We start from the raw sequence: 22,485 nt of genomic DNA, 5'->3' as shown, positions 1-22,485 counted from the left end.
CTGTCAACTGGACATAAGCGACTTTCAGCTGGAAACAGGGCCGTGGCTGGAGGGGATTTCAGAGCAGGAACAACTGTCCCTTCAGCCGCCCTCTCTCTGTCCTGTCATCCATGCAGGTCCCTGCAGCCCCCAGCGGCTCTTGAACTGGATGCTGGCCTTGGCCTGCCAGCAGGGGCACCTGGCAGTGGTGAAGCTCCTGGTCCTGACCTACGGGGCCGACCCGGAGAGCTATGCAGTCAGGAAGAACGAGTTCCCTGTCATCGTGCGCCTGCCGCTGTACGCGGCCATCAAGTCAGGTGGGTCCCAGTCAGGCCCCAAGAGCCTTTGTGCTGTAGAGACGCGGGCCTGCCCTTCACACTCGCCTTCTGCTCTCCAGCGTCCTGTGTGGCATTTTGCAGCTCTGTTCTTGGCTTCTTCTTCAAAAGATCTGCATCCTCCTTCCTTCCCCTGATTCCCTCCTGCGAGGGGATTTCAGCGCCAGGGACCAACCACGGCAAACGCGACTCTCCTCGGAGGTGCTGCAGAGGGCAAAGCCCCACAGAAGTGTTCTCACTGATGGGCACCTGTGGAGTCAAAGGAGGCAACAGAAACATTCACGCCCTTTACATTTTCGTTGCACATGCATGTCTGGCCTTTTGGATGACCGTGACACACTTTGCATCCTGAATGCCCTGAGCACTCTGCTTTCTGTCCTATAGGGAATGAAGATATTGCCATATTCCTGATTCGGCATGGAGCCTTTTTCTGCTCCTACATTCTACTGGACAGTCCTGACCCCAGCAAACATCTCCTCAGGAAGTATTTTGTTGAAGCAAGCGCCTTGCCCAGCAGTTGTCCGGGAAAAATGGTGAGTAGTCTTTGTCTGTGGATGGATGGATAAGGAAGAGGTGGTGTTTACATACAGCGGATTATTCTTCAACCATGAGAAAGAAGGACATGGTTCCATTTGTAACGATGTGGATGGACTTTGAAGACATTATGCCAAGTGAAAGAAGTCAGCCAGAGAAAGATAAGCACTGCATGTTTTTTACTTATAGGTGGAAACTAAAAATGCCAAACCATGGAAACAGTAGATGGTTCGACAAGGCCTGAGGGGTGGGGCACATGGGAAGATGTTGGTCATATAGCTGGAGTGTTGGTCAGTTTAGCCATATGATAAATAAGCCCTGGAGAGCTAAGGTGTAGCACTGTGATTACAGCTAATAACACTGTATTATATACATGAAAGTTTCTGAGAGAATAAATCATAAATGTTCTCACCACAAAAAAAGAAATAGTAATTAAGTGGGATGGTACAGGTGTTAGCTAAGGCTACAGTAGTAACCATTTTACAATGTATAAATGTATTAGATCAACATGTCATAACTTACACAATGTCATATGTCAATTATAGCTCAATAAAACTGGGAAAAAACATATACGGGAATTAGTTCTAGTTCATTTACCATTTTAATAACAAAAATAGGATTGCATTACTTATATTATCTTCAATTTGGCTTTTTACATTGAGCACTCTATCACTGACTCCCCCTCGTTCAGTCAATGTAGCTGTATCTCGCTCTTTTCGATATGTGCCTTAAATCTAGAGTGAATATAGCTTAGTTGCCTCGGCCCTTTTCCTGGTGGTGGACATTTGGATTATTTCTGGGTTTTGCCCTTGTGATATCGCCTGATTTCTAGGGTATTTCTTATGTAGATCAAAGTCCTGAAAGTGGATGTTTTGGAATCACTTCCCCAAACGCTGTGGTGACTCAACACTCTTACCAGTGCGACGTGGGGATTTCTATTCCCCACACCCTGGCCAGCACTGGGTGTCCAGCGGCATTTTAATTTTCATTACTCTGATGGGTAAAAATGGAATCTTCTTGTTTTAATGTCCGTATTTCTTATCTTAATCATGTTGAGCAGCTTTGCATATCCTCATAAATTATTTGTGTCTCCCCTTATGTGAGTTGCCTGTTACAGTTTATTGATTATTTTTCTCAAGGATTACTCACCTTTTCCTTCTAATTTTGAAGAGTCTTATTGCATATGAGAGATTTTTGTTTATCATAGATGTTTCCAATATTTTCCCCAATCCATTATTTGTCTTTTATCTTTTGAGATAACAAAGATATGCGACTGCTACTGCTACTGCTGCTAAGTCGCTTCAATCGTGTCTGACTCTGTGCGACCCCATAGACGGTAGCCCAGCAGGCTCCCCCGTCCCTGGGATTCTCCAGGCAAGAACACTGGAGTGGCTTGCCATTTCCTTCTCCAATGCATGAAAGTGAGAAGTGAAAGTGAAGTCGCTCAGTCGTGTCCAACTCTTCAAGACCCCATGGACTGCAGCCCACCAGGTTCCTCCATCCATGGGATTTTCCAGGCAAGAGTACTGGAGTGGGGTGCCGTTGCCTTCTCTGAAGATATGCGAATATATAACCAAATATATCTATCTTTTACTTTATGGCATTTAGGTTATATAAGAAAGTCATTTTCCCCTCAATTTTATGTAAATATTCTCTTAGAGTCTTTTATACTATTTTGACTCTTTTATTTTTTACATTTTAGGTCTTAGTTTTCCTGGTATTTCTTTGTGTATGTGGTTTGAGGGAGGGAATCTAACTTTCCTCTCTTCCACGTGGATGATCAAATATTCCAGCATATTTTTTAAAGTAAAACTTGATTTTCCTTCTGGATTAAAATGTCACTATTGCCATTTCTTCCAACATATATTTATATATATTTTGGGATTCTCTGCACTGGTCCACTAGCCTTTTAATCTATTTCTGTTCAAATGCCATGCTGTTTTGATTACAGGCATTTTATTTAAACCTTACGACTGGTTAATGCAAGTTTTCTACTCCTTATTTGCTTTTTTCAAAAATACCCTAACTGTTGTCAGACATTTGTTTTTTCCGTTTTGTGCATTTCCCACGGTAACTTCCATGGTGACTTGCGCTGCATTTAGGTCCTTTAATAGGATTTTATAGTTTTCCTGATAAAGGTTTCCTGAACCTATTTTGTTTGTTTTTTATTGTCTTTGCCATTGTTTGAATGGAATATATATCATTCTTTCCCATTTCCAACTTGACATTGCTGATATGAAGGAAAGCTCTTCTGTCTATTTATTTGTTTTACCCAATCCCCTTACCAACTTCTCTTATTAATTCTAATAGTTTTCAGAGAAGTTCCTCAAAACTTTTAGGTATATATCAAGTTATCTGCAAATTCAAAGCAGGTTTGTCTTGTCTTTTCTCATATTTATTTAACTTTATTCTGTGGCTTATTGTGTATTAGCAGAAATGTCAAAAGTTGAATCATCTGAAAAGAGCAGATGTATCTCTCTTGTTCCTGATTTTAAAGGTCTTGGCGTCAGCATTTTTGGTAAATAGACTATTGCTATATTTAGGTAGTTTCCATGTATTCCTCTTTGCTTAGGTTTTTATTAAGAAAAGTTGCTGAATTTTATTGGATCTATATTAGCAGCTGTGGATATACTCACATAGTTTTTCTACTTTCATCTGCCGTTCTAATGAATGATAGTAGGTGTTGCCCCAATATTTAAATCTTGTAATAAATGTTAATTGGTGTTATTATGGATGGATTTGACCTATTGATAATTTATTTACAATGTTTGCTTCTATAATTTATAGGTAATTGGTCTATACTTTTCTATTTCTATTGTCTTTGTGATTTTGGTATCAGACAATGTTAGCTTTTCAGAATGACTTGGAGAACTTCCCATTTTATTACAGTTTGGAGAAGTTTCATAGGAATTATTTATTGCTAATGGTTGATTAGATAAAGCAGGTCTTTGTTTTCAGACATCTTTTGAAACCATTGGTCAGTTCAGGTTCTCTGCTTTTGCTTACATGCAGTTCAAGAGGTTATATTTTGGCAGAAAATCATCTATTTCCTTTAGAGTTTTGAATTTGCCATCATGGCATGTTACATTTACCTTTTTTGGTAATTATTTCCTTCTATGTCTGTAGTTATATTTTCATTCATGTTATTGATTTATGATGTTGAACAGTTTTACTTTTTCTCTTTTAAATTTAATCAGGCTAGTCGGGGTTTTATATATTCTAAAGGTCCTCATGGAGCCACTAGATTTTATTTATTTTTAATGATTTATTTTGTTTGTTCCTTCATTTACTTTGGCCTTTATCTGTACTGAAACCGTCTTGACATCATCTCTGAATATTTGGTTGATGGTCTTGTGGTCAAGCACGGCTCTGGTGGGAGGCTTCCCGGCTCTGCTCTAATCTGGGCTCCAGGCCTCACTGCTCTAAGACCTCCATCTGGTTCCTTACATCTCTGGGTCTTGGTTTCCTCATCTACTGATTTTTATCTAGTTCTTCATATAGTTCTGAAAGTTTTTGGTTTGTACTCCTGGTTTATGGCTTTATAACCCATTTGGACCTATTCATTATGTCAAATATCTGCCTTTAACCCCGTCAAAGCTTCTATCCTTAAAATTGCGGTTGTCTGCTCTGCACATGGCACACTTCTCTTTTTTCCTTTGCATCCACCTTGTATAAGCTTTCCCAGCCTTTATATTCAGTTTTTTCTTTGTCTTAGGTGTATTTCTTATAAACAGCATTGTGTTTTTTTCACTTTAAATTATAATGATATTTTATTTTGCATAGTCACAGCATTTGACACTTCAAAAAAGATATAACACTGATAAATTACAAAAGTAGATATACTTGTCAAAGTTACAACAGACATAATGTTTAGCTGAGAATCAGTTCAATAGCAAAAGGCTCTAAAGGTTCCAGATAAACCAATACTTGTTTGGAATAAGATACGCAACTTTCTTAATGATGGGCTTACAGAAGAGGTCCTGGTTCCATGTGGTCAAGGTTACAGTCATAAAACCTAAAGTTTTAGCACAATCGTGCTTCAGACTAAATTTTAAATAGTTATGATAGTTTACACAATATGTGATGGACTGCCTTCTGCAAAAAGTTACAACTTGAAGACTTCTTTCAGGCATTACCAGGACCTAATATGTGCGCATTCTAAATAATTCTGAAAAGAACAAACTTCATAGGTTCTGATACTCATATTTGACATCTCAAGTTTTATGACTGGCAAGTCTTAATGCTCCTGGACTTTGGGGTTTACAAGGTAGCAATATTTTAAATTTGTTAAAGTAGGATGTGGGGAAAATTAGGATCAAATGGGCATACATTTCTTGACTATATAGTGCCATTAGCCCTCAATTAACTCTATAAGGACTGATTAAGCATCAAAAGCTAAAGCAATAGTTTTTTATGTTAAAATGTAAATACTAGTTACTCCATCCTAGTAACACTTTAAAGTTGCTAAACTCTTTCCCTTGTAGAGATAACACACAGAAATGAACTGACAGAACAGAAACAAATTATGAAAAATGCTAATTACCTAAATGGATCCATGTCCACCCTTTGCGTCTATTTCATTCATTCTTCCCACCCGCCGCACTCCAAAAAACGTTCAGATTATTACATCCCAAAGGAATCTATTCCTGAATGACTTTTCAAGAGACAAACCTCCCTACAGTGTATAAGCTACTTAAGTCTACGCATTCTAGGATGATGTACTTTGATTGTCCTAGCTCTATAATTTGGAAATCTGCTCAGGTTTAATCTCCTTTTAGAACCTTTCCAAATAAACAGAATTAGAATTTGTGATACTTAAATTCAAAGACAGTGCAGATTATGTGACACCTCCTCTTTTGGGGATTAAATGAAAACCACAGGATTCTGTGTGACTAAAAACTAAATCTGAATTACTCGTGTCTGGCATTGTGTAAATATATATTTAAGTTCATTTTGTTGGACTTTTTTAACTAGTTCAGGTTCTACAGGGCTCTTCTGAACATTTGCCACTGCAGATTTTATCCCCTGGGTTAATCTAGCTTGGGTAATGTTAGCAACCTGTTCTGTGAAACTTCAAACCTTTGCAAAGGGAGAGACTGCTCTATTGCTACAGCTCTCGGAAGGAGAAAAAGTTACATGAAGCCCTGTCTCAGGTTCAAGCATGCTGGATTTGGAGCTGGTGGTCTTTTGAGTTTCAACTGACACAAACTGTGGCCCTGTTGCAGAAAAAGACACATCTAATTGAGTTGGTGGAGAAGGTATCTGTCTCCATTGATTCAATTGAATTTCTTCATGAGAAACTTGATTAGTCATTTGATTTCCTTTCTTCCTATCCTGCTGAGAAACAGAGCTGGTTTCTGGTCATTTTGTTTTGTGCATCTTGAACAAATCTGTGACAGCAAATATCCACAGGCTTGGCAAAGCCAGGCAACGTGTATATGATGTCAGCAGAAGGACTTTTCTTCAAAGAAGACTCATGGCCTTTTCCAAGCCCACGTTCATGAGCGATAGTAACCTCTGAAGGAACATGAATGCTAATATCAGTGCTTCTAGTAAACTAAGATCTTCTGGCTAATTGAGGTGCTGAAGCAATAATACCAGTTAGGAAGAAATAGTCTACTGTCCCTACACTCTCTGAAGAGTTAGCTAGCTTCCTGACTTCATCAGACTCAGAATTTGTATGGAATTCATCAGAGTGGTATGAGTCATTATCTGAAGACATTTCTCCATCTGACTCTGCTTGGGCTTTCTTATCCATCACACTTGCGTTTTCCATGGTTTCAAGACTACTATCTGATTTCCAAAGATTTACTTTTAAGTTTGGTTTTAGAAAGTTAACTTTCATTTCAGAGTTTATAGTTTCTAAACTTCCATAGATTGCTGGTATTTACAATGAATTTGGTCTGTTTATCACTTTTTTATTGAGAGATGAATATTTACTCATTAAAAACGTTTCACCTGGGCCAAAGAGCCTTAGTTTTGAGAACTGATGCCAATGATGTCTTTGTGAGGTTTACTGATTTTTCTCTCAAGCTTTCCCTCTATTATAGGTACATCTAATCTCATGGCTTGCTTGCTGATCTGCAGCACCTCTGCAATGCACTGAAGGGTATCTTTTCCATCCTCTTCTGGATTGTGCATTACAGCTCTCAGTGTGTGATAACAGCCACTTGCTTCTATATATCTTCAGTGCCATCTCACGCAGGACAAATTTGGCTAACCAAAGAGTGGGTTCGGGACCTATTTCTATTTTTCCCGGATCTACCAGACTTAGTTGTTGATCAGTTCAGTTCAGTTCAGTCGCTCAGTCATGTCCAACTCTTTGCGACCCCATGAATCGCAGCACGCCAGGCCGCCCTGTCCATCACCAAATCCCAGAGTTCACTCAGACTCACGTCCATCGAGTCCATGATGCCATCCAGCCATCTCATCCTCAGTCGTCCCCTTCTCCTCCTGCCCCCAATCCCTCCCAGCATCACAGTCTTTTCTAATGAGTCAACTCTCCGCATGAGGTGGCCAAAGTACTGGAGTTTCAGCTTTAGCATCATTCCTTCCAAAGAAATCCCAGGGCTAATCTCCTTCAGAATGGATTGGTTGGATCTCCTTACAGTCCAAGGGACTCTCAAGAGTCTTCGGTAACACTACAGTTCAAAAGCATCAATTCTTCGATGCTCAGCCTTCTTCACAGTCCAACTCTCACATCCATACATGACCACAAGAAAAACCATAGCCTTAACTAGACGGACCTTAGTCGGTAATGTCTCTGCTTTTGAATATACTATCTAGGTTGGTCATAACTTTTCTTCCAAGGAGTAAGCGTCTTTTAATTTCATGGCTGCAGTCACCATCTGCAGTGATTTTGGAGCCCAGAAAAATAAAGTCTGACACTATTTCCACTGTTTCCCCATCTATTTCCCATGAAGTGATGGGACCAGATGCCATGATCTTCGTTTTCTGAATGTTGAGGTTTAAGCCAACTTTTTCATTCTCCACTTTCACTTTCATCAAGAGGCTTTTTAGTTCCTCTTCACTTTCTGCCATAAGGGTGGTGTCATCTGCATATCTGAGGTGATTGATATTTCTCCTGGCATTCTTGATTCCAGCTTGTGCTTCATCCAGCCCAGCGTTTCTCATGATGTACTCTGCATGTAAGTTAAATAAGCAGGGTGACAATATCCAGCCTTGACGTACTCCTTTTCCTATTTGGAACCAGTCTGTTGTTCCATGTCCAGTTCTAACTGTTGCTTCCTGACCTGCACACAGATTTCTCAAGAGGCAGGTCAGGTGGTCTGTATTCCCATCTCTTGAAGAATTTTCCACAGTTTATTGTGATCCACACAGTCAAAGGCTTTGGCATCGTCAGTAAAGCAGATTCATCGTCATAACAGGCCATGAAGTAGACAGAGCTAGAAAGCAGCAATGTCGAATCAATGAGGATGTGCTCTTAAAGCTGTCTCTTGAGCCAAGCCATAGCAATTATGTCATGACACGTAATATGAAGCAAATTCTACACCTACTAATTAGTGTTACTTCATCTTAGCTTCTATTTTGACATTAATATTTACATCTGTCAAACATGATCTCAGTCAAAAGCATCAAGTCCAGAAGGAAAAGCACTTGGCATATAACAGGCAGTTGAGAAAAATGTCTGCCCTTCCTCCACCCACATTTTTACCAAAGTATAAACTTCAGTAAATACTCAATTTTCCGTTCCACCACCCTCTACCCCACTTAAACAGAAAAAAACAACAACAGAAAAAAAAAAACAAAACCCAGACCTTTTTTAAAACGCAGACAAGAAAAGAAAGGAAAGCTCTTTGGGTGCTTCCCCGTCCCCACGCCTGAAGGAAGGGCAGCCAGTCAGACACCCCTCCTTCCACGATGCCTCCATCCGCTCACGCAGCCCCACCCCTGCAACGGTCATCAGGGTACATGAACAGGAGGTTTTAGAAAAGCAGTGATTTACAGGACAAATACAGCCTTACAGGAACTTTAACCTGCACAAAGGAGAAAGATCTGGAAAGTCACTGCCAAGTTGCCACCTGAGGCTGGGCAGGCAGGAGCCGAGCCTGCTCCGTTAGTGCCTTACTGCAGTCACAGCAGTCTGCAGCAAACCCAGTGCCTGTGGTGACTGCCTGTACTTTCAGTTTTGTCTTTGTCTTTGGTGTATTTCTTGTAAACAGCGCTGAGTTTTTAATCCCAACTGAGAGGATGTCTTTTGAAAGAGGAACACGCCTAATTCACATTTTTGTAGGACCCGTCATATTGGTTATGCCTTCCATCTTTTGGATTATGCATGTGCGCTAAGTCCCTTCAGTCATGTCTGCCTCTTTGTAAACCTATGGACTATAGCCCGCCAGGCTCCTTTGTCCATGGAATTCTCCAGGCAAGAATACTGGAGTGAGTTGCCGTGCCCTTCTCCAGGGGATTTTCTCGACTCAGGGATTGAACCCTTGTCTCTTACATCTCCTGGATAGACAGGTGGGTTCTTTACCACTAACAGCACCTGGGAAGCCCCTTTTTGATTACATATATTTCTATTTCTTTTCTATTTCACTAAAGTCCTTGACTATGTGGATCACAGCAAAGTGTGGAAAATTCTTAAAGAGAAGGGAGTACTAGACCACCTTACCTGCCTCCTGAGAAATCTGTATGCAGGTCACGAAGCAATAGTTAGAAACAGACATGGAACAATGGACTGGTTCAAACTTGGGAAGGGAGTATGACAAGGCTGTATATTGTTGCTCTGCTTATTTAACATATACAGAGTACATCATGCGAAATGCTGGGCTGGATGAAGCTCAAGCTAGAATTAAGACTGTGGGAGGAAATATCAATAACCTCAGATATACAGATGATACTGCTGTAATGGCAGAAAGTGAAGAGGAACTAAAGAACCTCTTAATGAAGGCGAAAGATAAGAGTTAAAGAGCTGGCTTGAAACCCAGCATTCAGAAATCGAAGATCATGGCATCCAGTCCCATCACTTCATGGCAAATAGAAGAGGAAAAAGTGGAAACAGTGATAGACTTTATTTTCTTGGGCTCAGAAATCACTGTGGACATTGACTACAGCCATGAAGTTAAAAGATGCTTGCTCCTTGGAAGGAGAGCTATGACAACTCTAGACAGTGTATTAAAAAGCAGAGACATCAGTTCTGGTTCAAGATGGTAGGGTAGAAGGATGCATGCTCATCTCCTCCTATAAAAGCACCAAAACTGCAACCAGCTTTTGAACAACCATCAACAGGAGGACACTGGAAGCCACCGAAAAAGGATGCCCCATGTCCAAAGACAAAGAAGAAGCCACACCAAGATGGTAGAAGGGGCACAAACATGTTCAGATCAAACCCCATACCCACTGAATGGGTGATCCACAAACTGGAACAATAACACCGAAGTTCTCCCATTGCTGTAGAGGTTCTAAGCCCCGTGTCAGGCTTCCCAGCCTGGGGGTCCAACAAACGGACTGGGAACCCCTAGGGAATATGACTCTGAAGGCCAGTGGGACTTGACTGCAGGATTTCCATAGAACTAGGGGAAACAGAGACTCCAGTCTTGGAGGGCAAAATAAAATCTTGCATGCACCCAGACCCAGAAGAAAGGAGAAATGACCCATATAGGAGGCTGGACCAAAACTACCTGCTGGGGTGGGGTGTCTCCTAGGTCAGGAGGGGTTCACCACAGGGACAAGGGCACTGCAGCAGCAGTCCTGGAAGGTCCCCCTCGAAGTAAATGCTCTTGGAGGTCCCCATTAACTCTGCCATAGGGTTTGTAGACCCCAGGGCCAAACAACTAACAGGGATGGTGGTCAACCCCATCCTTCAGCAGATAATTGGATTTAAGCTTTACTGTGCAAGGCCCTGCCCACTAGAGCAAGACCTAGTTTTTCCCACCCTGTCCCTCCCATCAAGAAGCCTGCCGAAGCCTCTTAGCTTCATCCACCAGAGGGCAGACAGAAGAAACAAGGAGAACCACAGTCCCACCGCAGCTAGAACAAAATCACATTACAGAAAGTTAATCAGGATGAAATAGCATAGAATGATGTATGTCCCAGATGAAGGGACAATATAACCACCACCACTCCCAAAAATCAGCTAACTGAAGTGGAGATATGCAGCCTTTCAGACAAAGAATTCAGAATAATGATAGTGAAGGTTATCCGTATCTCAGAAACAGAATGAAGAAGATGCAAGAAGTGTTTGCCAAAGACCTAGAAGAGCTAAAGAACATACAAACAGAGATGCGCTAGAAGGAATCAATGACAGAATCACTGAGGCAGAAGAACAGTTAAGTGACCTGGAGGACAGTTCAGTCGCTCAGTTGTGTCCGACTCTTTGCGACCCCATGAATCGCAGCAGGCCAGGCCTCCCTGTCCATCACCAACTCCCGGAGTTCACTCAGACTCACATCCATCGAGTCCGTGATGCCATCCAGCCATCTCATCCTCGGTTGTTCCCTTCTCCTCCTGCCCCCAATCCCTCCCGGCATCAGAGTCTTTTCCAATGAGTCAACTCTTCGCATGAGGTGGCCAAAGTACTGGAGTTTCAGCTTTAGTATCATTCCTTCCAAAGAAATCCCAGGGCTGATCTCCTTCAGAATGGACTGGTTGGATCTCCTTGCAGTCCAAGGGACTCTCAAGAGTCTTCTCCAACACCACAGTTCAAAAGCATCAGTTCTTCGGTGGTCAGCTTTCTTCACAGTCCAACTCTCACATCCATACATGACCACAGGAAAAACCATAGCCTTGACTAGACGGACCTTAGTAGGCAAAGTAATGTCTCTGCTTTTGAATATACTATCTAGGTTGGTCATAATGGTGGAAATCACTGCCGCAGAACATAATAAAGGAGAAAGAATGAAAGAGAATGAAGACAGCATAACAGACCTCTGTGAAAGTGTAAGTGTGAGTCGCCAAGTCATGTCCGACTCTTTGTGATCACAAGGACTATTGCCCACCAATAGCTGAAGAAAACTTCCTGAACATGGGAAAGGAAATAGCCAAGTCCAGGAAGCACAGATTCCCAGGAAGGAGAAACCCAGGGAGGAACACACTGAGAAACATGGTAATCAAGCTGACAAACATTTAAGATGAACATAAAATAGTAAAAGCAACAAAGGGAAAATGACAAATAGCGTACAAGGGAACTCCCATCAGGTTATCAGTTGATTTCTCAACAGAAACTCTACAAGCCAGCAGGGAATGGCACGATATATTTAAAGTGATGAAAGGGAAGAATCTGCAACCAAGAAAGACTACCCAGCAAGACTCTCCTTCAGATTTGATGGAGAAATCTAAAGTTTTACAGACAAGCAAAATTTAAGAGAATTCAGCAACACCAAACCAACTTTACAACAAATGCTGAGAGAACTTCCTTAGGCAGGAAGCACAGGAGAGGGAAAAGACCTACAGAAAATAAGCCCAGAACAATTAAGAAAATGGTAATAGGATCATTCATAGTGATAATTACCTTAAATGTAAATGGATTAAATGCACTAACCAAAAGACATAGACTGGCTGAGAGGATGAAAACGTGCATGTCTACACTTCTGCTGACCACATCACTCTCCTTGACCGCCCCCTCCCCAAATTGTGTGTGATTATTTTATATTGTTAGGTTAGTCATGTTCCCATTATGGCTTGCAGTTATAATTATCTTTTACTTTTTGTCTGGCCATTGATTGTGAAACTGATAAACATCTTTTACTATTGTGATTATTAACTATTATTCATTAAATACCATTGTATCATGATTGGTCAACAGAAAAGTAATAGAATTCTGTATCACCAAAATTACCATTTAATAGAAGAACCTGTAATCTCTTTTTAAAACCCAGACCCATATCATAATTTTCCTGGAATTTTTTGAAAAATACAAAGGCCCAGGTATTGCTTTTCTTCTCCAGAGCGCCAGATATATCTCTAATGAGGAGCCATGTTTAAAAACAACTGGACTATGATGATCTTTTATCCAGTTTGTTTCGCTTTTTCTGTTTCATATTCATTGCTCCCATTTCATTTAGTTTATGGTTTCCAATTTATCCATTTCTTCTTTTTTAATGTTCTTAAGCCTTTATAAAGCATTGCAGAAAAACTTTAGTATACATATATATAAATTGTGTGTATAATATATATATTTTAGGAAACTTATGAATTTTTGCCTAACTAAAAAATTTATGACATTTTGATTCTACTTGTTTGCCTTAGTATGACTAAAATGCTAGATTTCTAAGTTAAAACAGATATAGAACAAGCAACAGAGGTTTATTGTATAGCACAGGGAACTACACTTAGTATCTTGTAATAACCTATAATGGAAAATAATCTCAAAAATAATCTGTGTATATGTATAAATGAACCACCTTGCTGTGTACCTGGAACATTGTAAGTCAACTATTTTGTTGTTGTTCACTCAGTCATATCCGACTGTGCAACCCCATAGATTGCAGTATGCCAGGCCTCCCTGTCCCCCATCTCCCAGAGTGTGCTCAAACCTATGTCCATTGAGTCAGTGATGCCATCCAACCATCTCATCCTCTGCTGTCCCCTTCTCCTCTGCCTTCAGTCTTTCCCAGCATCAGGGTCTTTTCCAGAGTCAGCTCTTCACATCAGGTGGCCAAGGTGTTGGAGCTTCAGCTTCAGGATCAGTCCTTCCAATGAATATTCAGGATTGATTTCCTTTAGGATTGATGAGTTTGATCTCCTCACTGTCCATGGGACTCTCAGGAGTCTTCTCCAGCACCACAGTTCAAAAGCATCAATTTTTTTGCTGCTCAGCTTTCTTTATCATCCAACTCTCAAATCTGTACATGACTAGGTTTGACCACATGGACATTTGTCAACAAAGTGATGTCTCTGCTTTTTAATATTCTAAGTTTGTCATAACTTTACTTCTAAGGAGCAAGCATCTTTTAATTTCATGGCTGCAATCAATGTCCACAGTGATTTTGGAGCCCAAGAACATAAAGTCTGTCATTGTTTCCATTTTTCCCCCATCTATTTACCATGAAGTGATGGAACCAGATGCCATTATCTTAGTTTTTTTTTTTTTTTAATGTTGAGTTTTAAGCCAGCTTTTTCACTCTCCTCTTTCACCTTCATTAAGAGGCTCTTTAGTTCCTCTTCACTTTCTGCCATTAGGATTTCCCTGATAGCTTAGTTGGTAAAGAATCGGCCTGCAGTGTAGGAGACCCCAGTTCGATTCCTGGGTCAGGAAGCTCTGCTAGAGAAGGGATAAGCTACCTACTCCAGGATTCTTGGGCTTCCCTGGTGGTTCACCTGGTAAAGAATTTGCCTGTAATGCAGGAGACCTGGGTTTGATCCCTGGGTTGGGAAGATCCCCTGGAGAAGGGAAGGGCTACCCACTCTAGTATTCTGGCCTAGAGAATTCCATGGACTGTATAGTCCAGGGGGTCACAAATAGTCAGACATGACTGAATGACTTTCACTTTCACTTCACTTTCATCTGCATATCTGAGGTTATTGGTATTTCATCCAGCAATCTTGATTCCAGCTTGTATATATGTGTGTATATATATATGTGTGTGTGTATATATATAGAGAGAGAGAGAGAAAGGGAAAAAAAGTACAGACATCACTGTGCTTACGAAAGTCCATATAGTCAAAGCTATGGTTTTTCCAGTAGTCATGTACAGATGTGAAAGTTGGACCATAAGGAAGGCTGAGTGCCAAATAATTGATGTTTTCAAATTGTGGTGCTGGAGAAGACACTTGAGAATCCCTTTGACTACAAGGAAATCAAACCAGTCAGTCCTAAAGGAAATCAACTCTGAATATTCATTGGAAAGACTGATGCTGAAGCTGAAACTCCAGTACTTTGGCCACCTGATGTGAAAAGCCCCCAATGCTGGAAAAGATTGAGGGCAGGAGAAGAAGGGTGTGGCAGAGGATAAAATGGTTAGACAGCATCACTGACTCATTGGACATGAATTTTAGCAAACTGGGAGATAGTGGAGGACACAGGAGCATGGTGTGCTGCCGGAGCATGGGGTCACAAAGAGTCAGACATGACTCAGCAACTGAACAGCAACATTTCCTTTTTACCTTTTTCTTTTCTTAGTATTTATTTACTTATTTATTTGGCTGCTTAAGGTCTTAGTTGTGACACGCGAGATCTTTGGTCCTTATTTGTGGCATGTGGGATCTAGTTCCCTGACCAGGAATGGAACCCAGGCCCCCTGCATTGGGAACTCAGAGTCTTAGCTACTGAACCACCAGGGAGGTCCCTTTTTACTTTTTTCTAATCATTTCTGGTTTGTGAGTTTCTAGAGATCACTGATATTCTGTTTTCCACACCTTCTTACCTCTTTGTACCTTGGCTTGTTTCAGTTATAAACAGAGGTAGTTATAGTATCTACCTTGGAAGCCAGCTGTGCACTTAGCCCAAGGCCTGGCACATAATAAGTCTCAATAAACCTTAAACATCAGCTTCATGTTGCAAAAGGAAATAATGATCATCTAACCCTTACATGTGTATAGCGTTTAGTGTTTTTCCCAGCACTTTCTTATCATATTTGAACCATATAACACTTCAGTAAGAACTGCAAGAAATAGAATTTGTTTACCAGATGAAAATATTGAGGTTTAGAGACATTCTGTTACTTATCTGAGAACAGAAAATATTAAACAGTGATGCTGAGACCAGAATCTGAATCTTTGTAACTTGGGGATTTTCTCATTTCACGATCCCTGCAGTGTACCCCGTAGGTCTTTCATGGAGATCAGTGGTTCTTGCACTTTTCTGTAATTGGAGTCCCTGGTGGCTTTTAAAAAGCACAATGTGAAGGCCACGTTGTACACTACCTAAATCCGAATCTGTAGGATGGGACCTGAATCAGTAGTTTTTTAGAAACTTCCCAAGTGACTCCAACAGGCACCTGGTGACTTTCATTTTTTTGGTTTAAGGTTAAAAGCAGAAATGGTTGAGATCTGTGTCTGTGATATTTTCAACTGGTAATTCCTGCTAATTTGCCAGGGTAGGGACAGAGCGTGCACGTGATTATTGCAATCTGTAAATGAGAACGCCAAAACAAGACACTGTTGTTTTTCTTTTCCTTGGCTCTCTTGGGTAGCATCGGAAGAGAAAATGAAATTGCAGTACAGCCTGAGTCATAAGGACTCTTTGGGCTTCCCTAAAGAGGGTGGTGGTTTTTTTTTTATTATTATTATTATTCAAGTGAATTTCACACTCAAGCGCCTTGCATTAGGTGCGTTTGGCTGCTCGGATCGCTGACCTGTGACAGCACTTTCCTTCTGTGCTGCCAGCAGAAGAGAGGAGGTTAGCGTGGGGGGGTCCAGCCTCAGGAATGGAGCCAGAGGTAAGTGCCCTGACCTTCCCAGGTGTGCAGGGGGATTGAACTGGCATTTGGGGTTTAGAATATTGGACTAAGGCTTCAGCATCAAAAGGGTACTTGGCTGCCATGTGTACACAGCCTGAAATCTCCCTGTCTTCCTGGTCATTCATGGCAGCGACCTTGCTAAAGCAGTCGTCTTGTTTCCTTCTGTTTTTGTGCTCTGCCTTCCCCACCAGCCAGTTGGTATTTTTTTAGCATAATGTCTGCCTCTGTGGAAGTCATGGCTGGTTGAGGTTCCCCACGCCTGTGTCAAGCCCAGCCTTGTTCTCAGGCTGCCAGAATTTGTCTCTGCCGGCAACCAGGAACGGCCGAGAAGCCCATGTTGATTTTCCACTGTCAGCGGGCAGTTAGGTCTTGATGGTGTTTGGAAAGGAAAGTCTAGGAGCCTGCATCATATGGTCTGGATGCATTTTGCAAAGAGCAAAAATGAAGCCAAGTCAGACCTGACCAAAATCGTTCCTAGCTCTGGCTCCCAGGTGCCCCTCTGGAAAGTCGCCCAAACCCTTGCCTGGATGTTTAATGAGCTGGCCTGTGTTCGTGGTGACCATCCTGTCAGTGTTTGCTTTGTTGCCATGAGAAATAACACTTTGGTGTTGGCATAGCCAGAAAGAAACAAATGCCAGGAGGCCAAGGCAGGGCCTGGACTTGGCGTGGTATTTGTCCCATTCAGCAGTGAGAAGGCTGGGCTGGAGGGCTTGCTGGGCTGGTCTGAGTGCTGGAGTAAGTGGATTAGGGCTGAAATTTTTGAAACTACCCAATTGGGAACTGACTAATTTTCTTTAGATGTCTCTAATGATGTCAGATCTGATAGTGAACCTAGAGAGGACCATTCATTATACCTACTGCTGCTGCTAAGTCGCTTCAGTCGTGTCTGACTCTGTGTGACCCCATAGACGGCAGCCCACCAGGTTCTCCGGTCGCTGGGATTCTTCAGGCAAGAACACTGGAGTGGGTTGCCATTTCCTTTTCCAATGCATGAAAGTGAAATGTGAAAGTGAAGTCGCTCAGTCGTGTCTGACTCTTAGCGACCCCATGGACTGCAGCCCACCAGGCTCCTCCGCCCATGGGATTTTCCAGGCAGGAGTACTGGAGTGGGGTGCCATTGCCTTCTCCGCATTACACTGTCATTATTACTGCTGGCACTTTGGATCAGCTCTGGCTTATGATGGCACCCTGCACATTTCCAGTGGCCGGCCATCCAGATGCTGGTGTCTGTGCCCGAGCACAAAGGGCCTGGCTGCCCTGGGGAGCCGAGGCCGCCCTTCTGAGGCATCAGGGTGGTCTGGAGGGTCCGAGGAGGCACACGCGGGCGGCTCGGAGGGGCACCCCCGCCGCAGGGCCGGCTGCTCAGCTCTGCTCGGGCCGCCGTGAGCAGCTGACCGAGGGCTGCTGGCGCTAGGAGAGGTAAGGCTTCTGGGGCGCATCCTTGCCCGAGTTAGGCCTGGGGTTTGGTGTCAGGGTCTTACCCGAGAACTGGGAGCTCTCCAGGGCATCTCTGCATCTGTACGGGGTGCCTTTTCGGCTTCTCGCAGCCTCCTCGGGCGGGGCCGGGCGGGGCGGGCGGTGTGGCTGGCCTGCAGGGTGCGCAGCAGCACGGGGCGGCCTGAATATGCGCGGTTCTGCCTCTTCACCACTGGCTTGTGTGAGAGGAGCCCTCACCTGCCCTGTGAGAGTTACTAAATATGAGATCAAAATCAGAACTGTCATGGCCTCTGAAGTAAGCTCCGCTCTTCCGTGCCCTGGAATTCAGCCGATGATCCTGCACGTGTCTGTTTTCTGTAGTTTCCGAAAGCCACAGCTTTCTCCACCCTCATGCCCTGTTGACAGGCCTCCTCTATGGAATAAACTTGCCACTTGCCGTCCTCATGGTGAGTGCTTCCTGGAACTGGAGAACAGACAGTGAGGGTCACAGAGGAGAACAGGTGAGCCAGGGAACCGTGTAACCTTCCAGGCAGTGTTCCTGCTGGGCGTCCCTAATGGGACACCGCTAATGGATCATCAAACGTCACACAAAGCAGCAGTTATGCAAACCACTTGCATTTAATTTACAATGGAGAAAATGATTCACAGAGATACAGAAATACTATGATTTGGAATATGTGACAAGCTAGAAAACACATAAGGAAAGAATAAGAGAAGAAAAGGAAACACTGTCAAAGGTCATTGAAACTATTGGATATCAGCATTGTTGTTCAGTCCCTAAGTCACGTCTGACTCTTTGCAACCCCATGGACTGCAGCCCGCCAGGCTTCCCTGTTCTTCACTATCTCCTGGAGTTTGCGCAAACTCATGTCCATTGAGTCAGTGATGCCATCCACCCATCTCACCCTCTGTTGCCCCCTTCTCCTTCGGCTCTCAATCTTTTTCAGCATCATGGTCTTTTCCAATGAGTTGTCTCTTCACATCAGGAGGCCATAGACAAGTACATTCACAATTATGCAAATTAATTCCAGACAGGTAAAAGTTAAGCATTGGAAGCTCGTTAGAATATATTTTTAAAGCACATTTATTCCAGTTATAAAAGAAAATGATTATATTTCAAAACTTTAAAGGTATGTCAAGATGTATAGTCACAAATAAGATAAATGATATATATTAAAATTAATTATAGTAAAACGTAGTAATATAGTAAGATATATTTTTACTATAGTATACTAGTATAGTAAAATATAACTTTTAAAGAAATATTAAAAAGGAAAACATTAGAAGATACTTGAGAAAAAAGAACTGACGGAAACTGAAATCCTAAAGAAGTAATTGATACCAGTATATGTCAATTGATAATTTAACTTAATTCAGTCCGTGTTTATAGATCACCTATTAGATGCTTAGTACTCTGCAGTGTGTGGGAGACCCAGGTTCGATCCCTGGGTCGGGAAGATCCCCTGGAGAAGGACATGGTAATCCACTCCAGTATTCTTGCCTGGAGAATCCCATGGACGGAGAAGCCTGGTAGGCTACAGTCCACAGGGTCACGAAGAGTCGGAACGACTAAGCGACTTCACTTACTTACTCACTTACTCACTTACTTATATGTCAATTGATAATTGAGTTTAATTCAGTCCGTGTTTATAGATCAGCTGTTAGATGCTTAGTACTCTGCAGTGCCCAAGCCAGAGCCATGGTCATATTGCTTACAAATGGCCTTGGGTAAGAAGTTCAGAGAAATGAATGGTTAATTTACATAAGAGAAAACACAGACAGTAAATCATGGCATGGAAACACATACAACTTTATTGGAAACTACAGAAATAAAAATTAAAATAACTTGAAAATGCTGTCACATACCTGTTAAACTCACAAAAATAAATATAAATGCTAAGACACTTGGCAGCGTCAAAGAGAAAGGGTCACCAAAGCCTTGCTGCTGGTGATATAAATTGGTTCCATATGTGTAGAAAGTAATTGGCATCATGTGACAAAAGCTATAAAGTGCTTTTCTCCCAGAGAACAGCTCTGAATTTGGTATTTCCTTTCTGAAAGATACCTCTAGGACATAACTCAAAAGGAAAAAAAAAAAAAGTAATTGCCACAAAGCACGACTATTTATAAGAAAGTAGGAGAAAACCCCCACTACCCAGCAGCAGGGGAACTGCAGCGCGCATACTTTGCCCAGAGGCGGACACTGCCCAGCGGGGACAGTGCCCTTCCCGCGCTCCACACCGCACCACCCCACCAGCTCGCCACACCTCAGCCCCAGCCCCGGGAAGGGCTCCCCTAGCCCACAGGCTGGGTCACATCCCTCTTCCTTCTTCTAGAGCACCCTGCCCTTTTATTCATAGCACTTAAAGTTTGGGGTTGTCTGTTTGGGTGATATTCTTGTTTAATGTCAATTCCCCCATTTAACTGGAAGCTTCTCCAAAGCAAGAATTTGCTCACCCTGTATTGGCCCCTCAGTGTAGGGCCTGGAACAGGGTGAGAAGATGGTTGCTTAGATGGACGGATGGAACATAGGTGGGTGGGTGGATGGATGGGTGGGCTTCCTGGACGGATGCATGGATGGACAGGTAAATAGATGGTTGGATAAATTTTTACACATGTAGTAACCTTCTGTTTACATAGGACTTCATCTAACAAAGTACTTTGCAAAACATTCTACTTTAATCATCTGTACAAATCTTTGAGGTAGAAATTTTCTTTATTTAAAAATTGAGGAAACAGAGTTCTCTCAAACAGCAACTTGAATAGGGTAGTAATTGCAAAGATAGTATTTTTATTTCTTGCTTTTTTCTTTCTCTCGAATTGCTATTGGCAAAATTCTTAAGTTGGAAGGAAGATTTTTTTGGTAAATTTCCTGTTTTTAAAAGGAATGACTGAAATACTACAGGGAAAAAAGCACATGTTGATTTAAAAGCAGACCTTGTTTACCTATTTTTAAGAATTTTAGTGAAGAAAAAGTGATAAATTTTAATATATTTTGGCATTTAGATGATTCAGAGACCACTTTTCTTTAACAAAATGTGCTTGATGGCTTTCCAGAAGTTACCACTGTGCTCTTTTGTTGGTATAGATCCTGCTTTGTTGGAGAACTGAAACCTTTGAGTTCAGTTGTTGATTTCCATTAGAGAAAATTTTGTTACTGTTTTTGCATCCATAGGTGTACATGAAGTTAACTTAGAATTGTAATGGCTCTTGCAGAGTAATTGGTTTTACTCATAAAATGAAGTGAGTCTTCTGTTAAGGAACCATGTATGTAACACAGAGACAATTAGTTCTTTGAAAGACTGGATTGAAAAAGAGCTACATTGAATCAGGAGCCTTTGGAGAGTGATCCTTTAGTTATTTTCCTTGCTTGTCTCGTATACATTATTTTGTTTTTTCTTACTGTGTCACTTTGAGAACTTTTTATTTTAGAAGTAAATCTTGCATTTCAACATCATTGTTTGTTTTTTTAGCTCTGGCTGAGGACATCTCCCATAACTTAAACATTGTTTTCCAGTGGTTGATAGATTGTCATTTTATTCTTAGATTATTAAGGTACTTTTATTTTTAATTTAGTCATTGATTATCAACTTTATTATTTTCAAAATTCTAGAATTAGTTTTATTTAGCAACTTCCTTGTTTTTATTTCACTTTGTTTTTTCTATTTTTAGTCTGATTTGAAGTCCCCACTTTCTTTTAGCTTTCCATTCTAAGCAGGGCAGGGCTAGTTTGTGACGCTTCACTTTTTCCTTTTGGTAACTGTTATCGGAGTTTTTGTCCCCATTACTTGTGATGCTTTTGTTGGTCTAAAAATATATTTCACTCTTATGAATTGGTTTTCCCTCCTGTGGTGGTGTTAGTTGTTCAGTCGTGTCCAGCTCTTTGCAATCCCATGGACTGTAGCCCACCAGGCTCCTCTGTCCATGGGATTCTCCAGGCAAGAATACTGGAATGGGTTGCCATTCCCTTCTCCAGGGGGTCTTCCCCACCCAGGAATGGAACCCGGGTGTCCTGCTTTGCAGGCAGATTCTTTACTTCTGAGCCACCAGGGAAGCTGTTTTCGCTCCTACCCAAGCATTATTTGAAAGAGTATTTTTAGTGTCCAAATAATTGGAGACCTTTCAATTCTGCTTTCATCATTGATTTCTACCTTTACTTTGCCTTTGTCCACTGATAAGATATGCAGGAGGCTTGCCTTTTCCCTTTTTTCCTTTTACTTTTGTTTCTTGCTCAGAATGCTATCAATTTATGTGCAAGTTCATACTGATTTGAGAAAAGAGTTTGGCCCCTACTCCCATTCTTATTATAATGTGTAATTTTATAATTTTCTATTCTTTTTTTTTTTTTGCATATGAGACCTATCATATTCTGCTAATATTTTTCTAAAATTTTCATGAGTTTGTTTTTTATGAATTTGTCCTGGGTTGGAACCCAGAGATTTAGCATGATGTATTTTGGGGCTTTATCATCATCGAGGCACCTTGATTATCTCTCCTAATGCCTTTGAAATCATGTCAGCTATTTCATGGCCTTGTGACTGAACACAGTCAGTGGGGAGAGAACATTAGGCTCCTGATGTGAACTGTGATCCTGGTTCTCTTACCTTCAAACAAATTTCCTCACTGAGGCTGTTAATGTGCAAATTGTGCCTGAGCTTACAGGGTTACTATGAGGGTCATTTGAAAAAGTTCTGTGTATGCCTTGCAAAGAGTTACCAGGGAGGTCATGCCACCTCAGCTCAACTTCCAGAAGGTTCTCCTACAGGGTTCAGTTTTGAGTGTGCCCCACTAGGCAACAGACTGTTCCGTGTTGACTGTTTAAGATGCCACTGCAGGACTGT

General features: G+C 41.8%; 1 protein-coding gene and 1 pseudogene across 4 annotated transcripts in view; one reads left to right on the top strand and one right to left on the bottom strand.

Moving 5' to 3' along the window:
- The window catches only part of LRRK1 (leucine rich repeat kinase 1), a 142,331-nt gene that overhangs the window by 59,384 nt on the left and 60,462 nt on the right, over positions 1 to 22,485 (top strand). For 3 of the 4 annotated variants that reach the window (XM_042235020.2, XM_027956999.3, XM_042235019.2), the window contains 2 exons: positions 117 to 296; positions 699 to 847. In XM_042235020.2, the coding sequence (XP_042090954.1) occupies positions 117 to 296; positions 699 to 847 (329 nt within the window). Of the gene's footprint in view, positions 1 to 116; positions 297 to 698; positions 848 to 16,053; positions 16,187 to 22,485 lie in introns of those variants that run through there. The other variant, XM_042235021.1, reaches the window with a different exon arrangement.
- LOC105603288 (phosphatidylinositide phosphatase SAC2-like) lies at positions 5,748 to 9,146 on the bottom strand (annotated as a pseudogene).

Source organism: Ovis aries, chromosome 18 (genome assembly GCF_016772045.2).
Source record: "Ovis aries strain OAR_USU_Benz2616 breed Rambouillet chromosome 18, ARS-UI_Ramb_v3.0, whole genome shotgun sequence".
In the NCBI taxonomy this organism is placed as follows: domain Eukaryota; kingdom Metazoa; phylum Chordata; class Mammalia; order Artiodactyla; family Bovidae; genus Ovis; species Ovis aries.
This window is presented reverse-complemented; position numbering and strand designations above follow the sequence as displayed.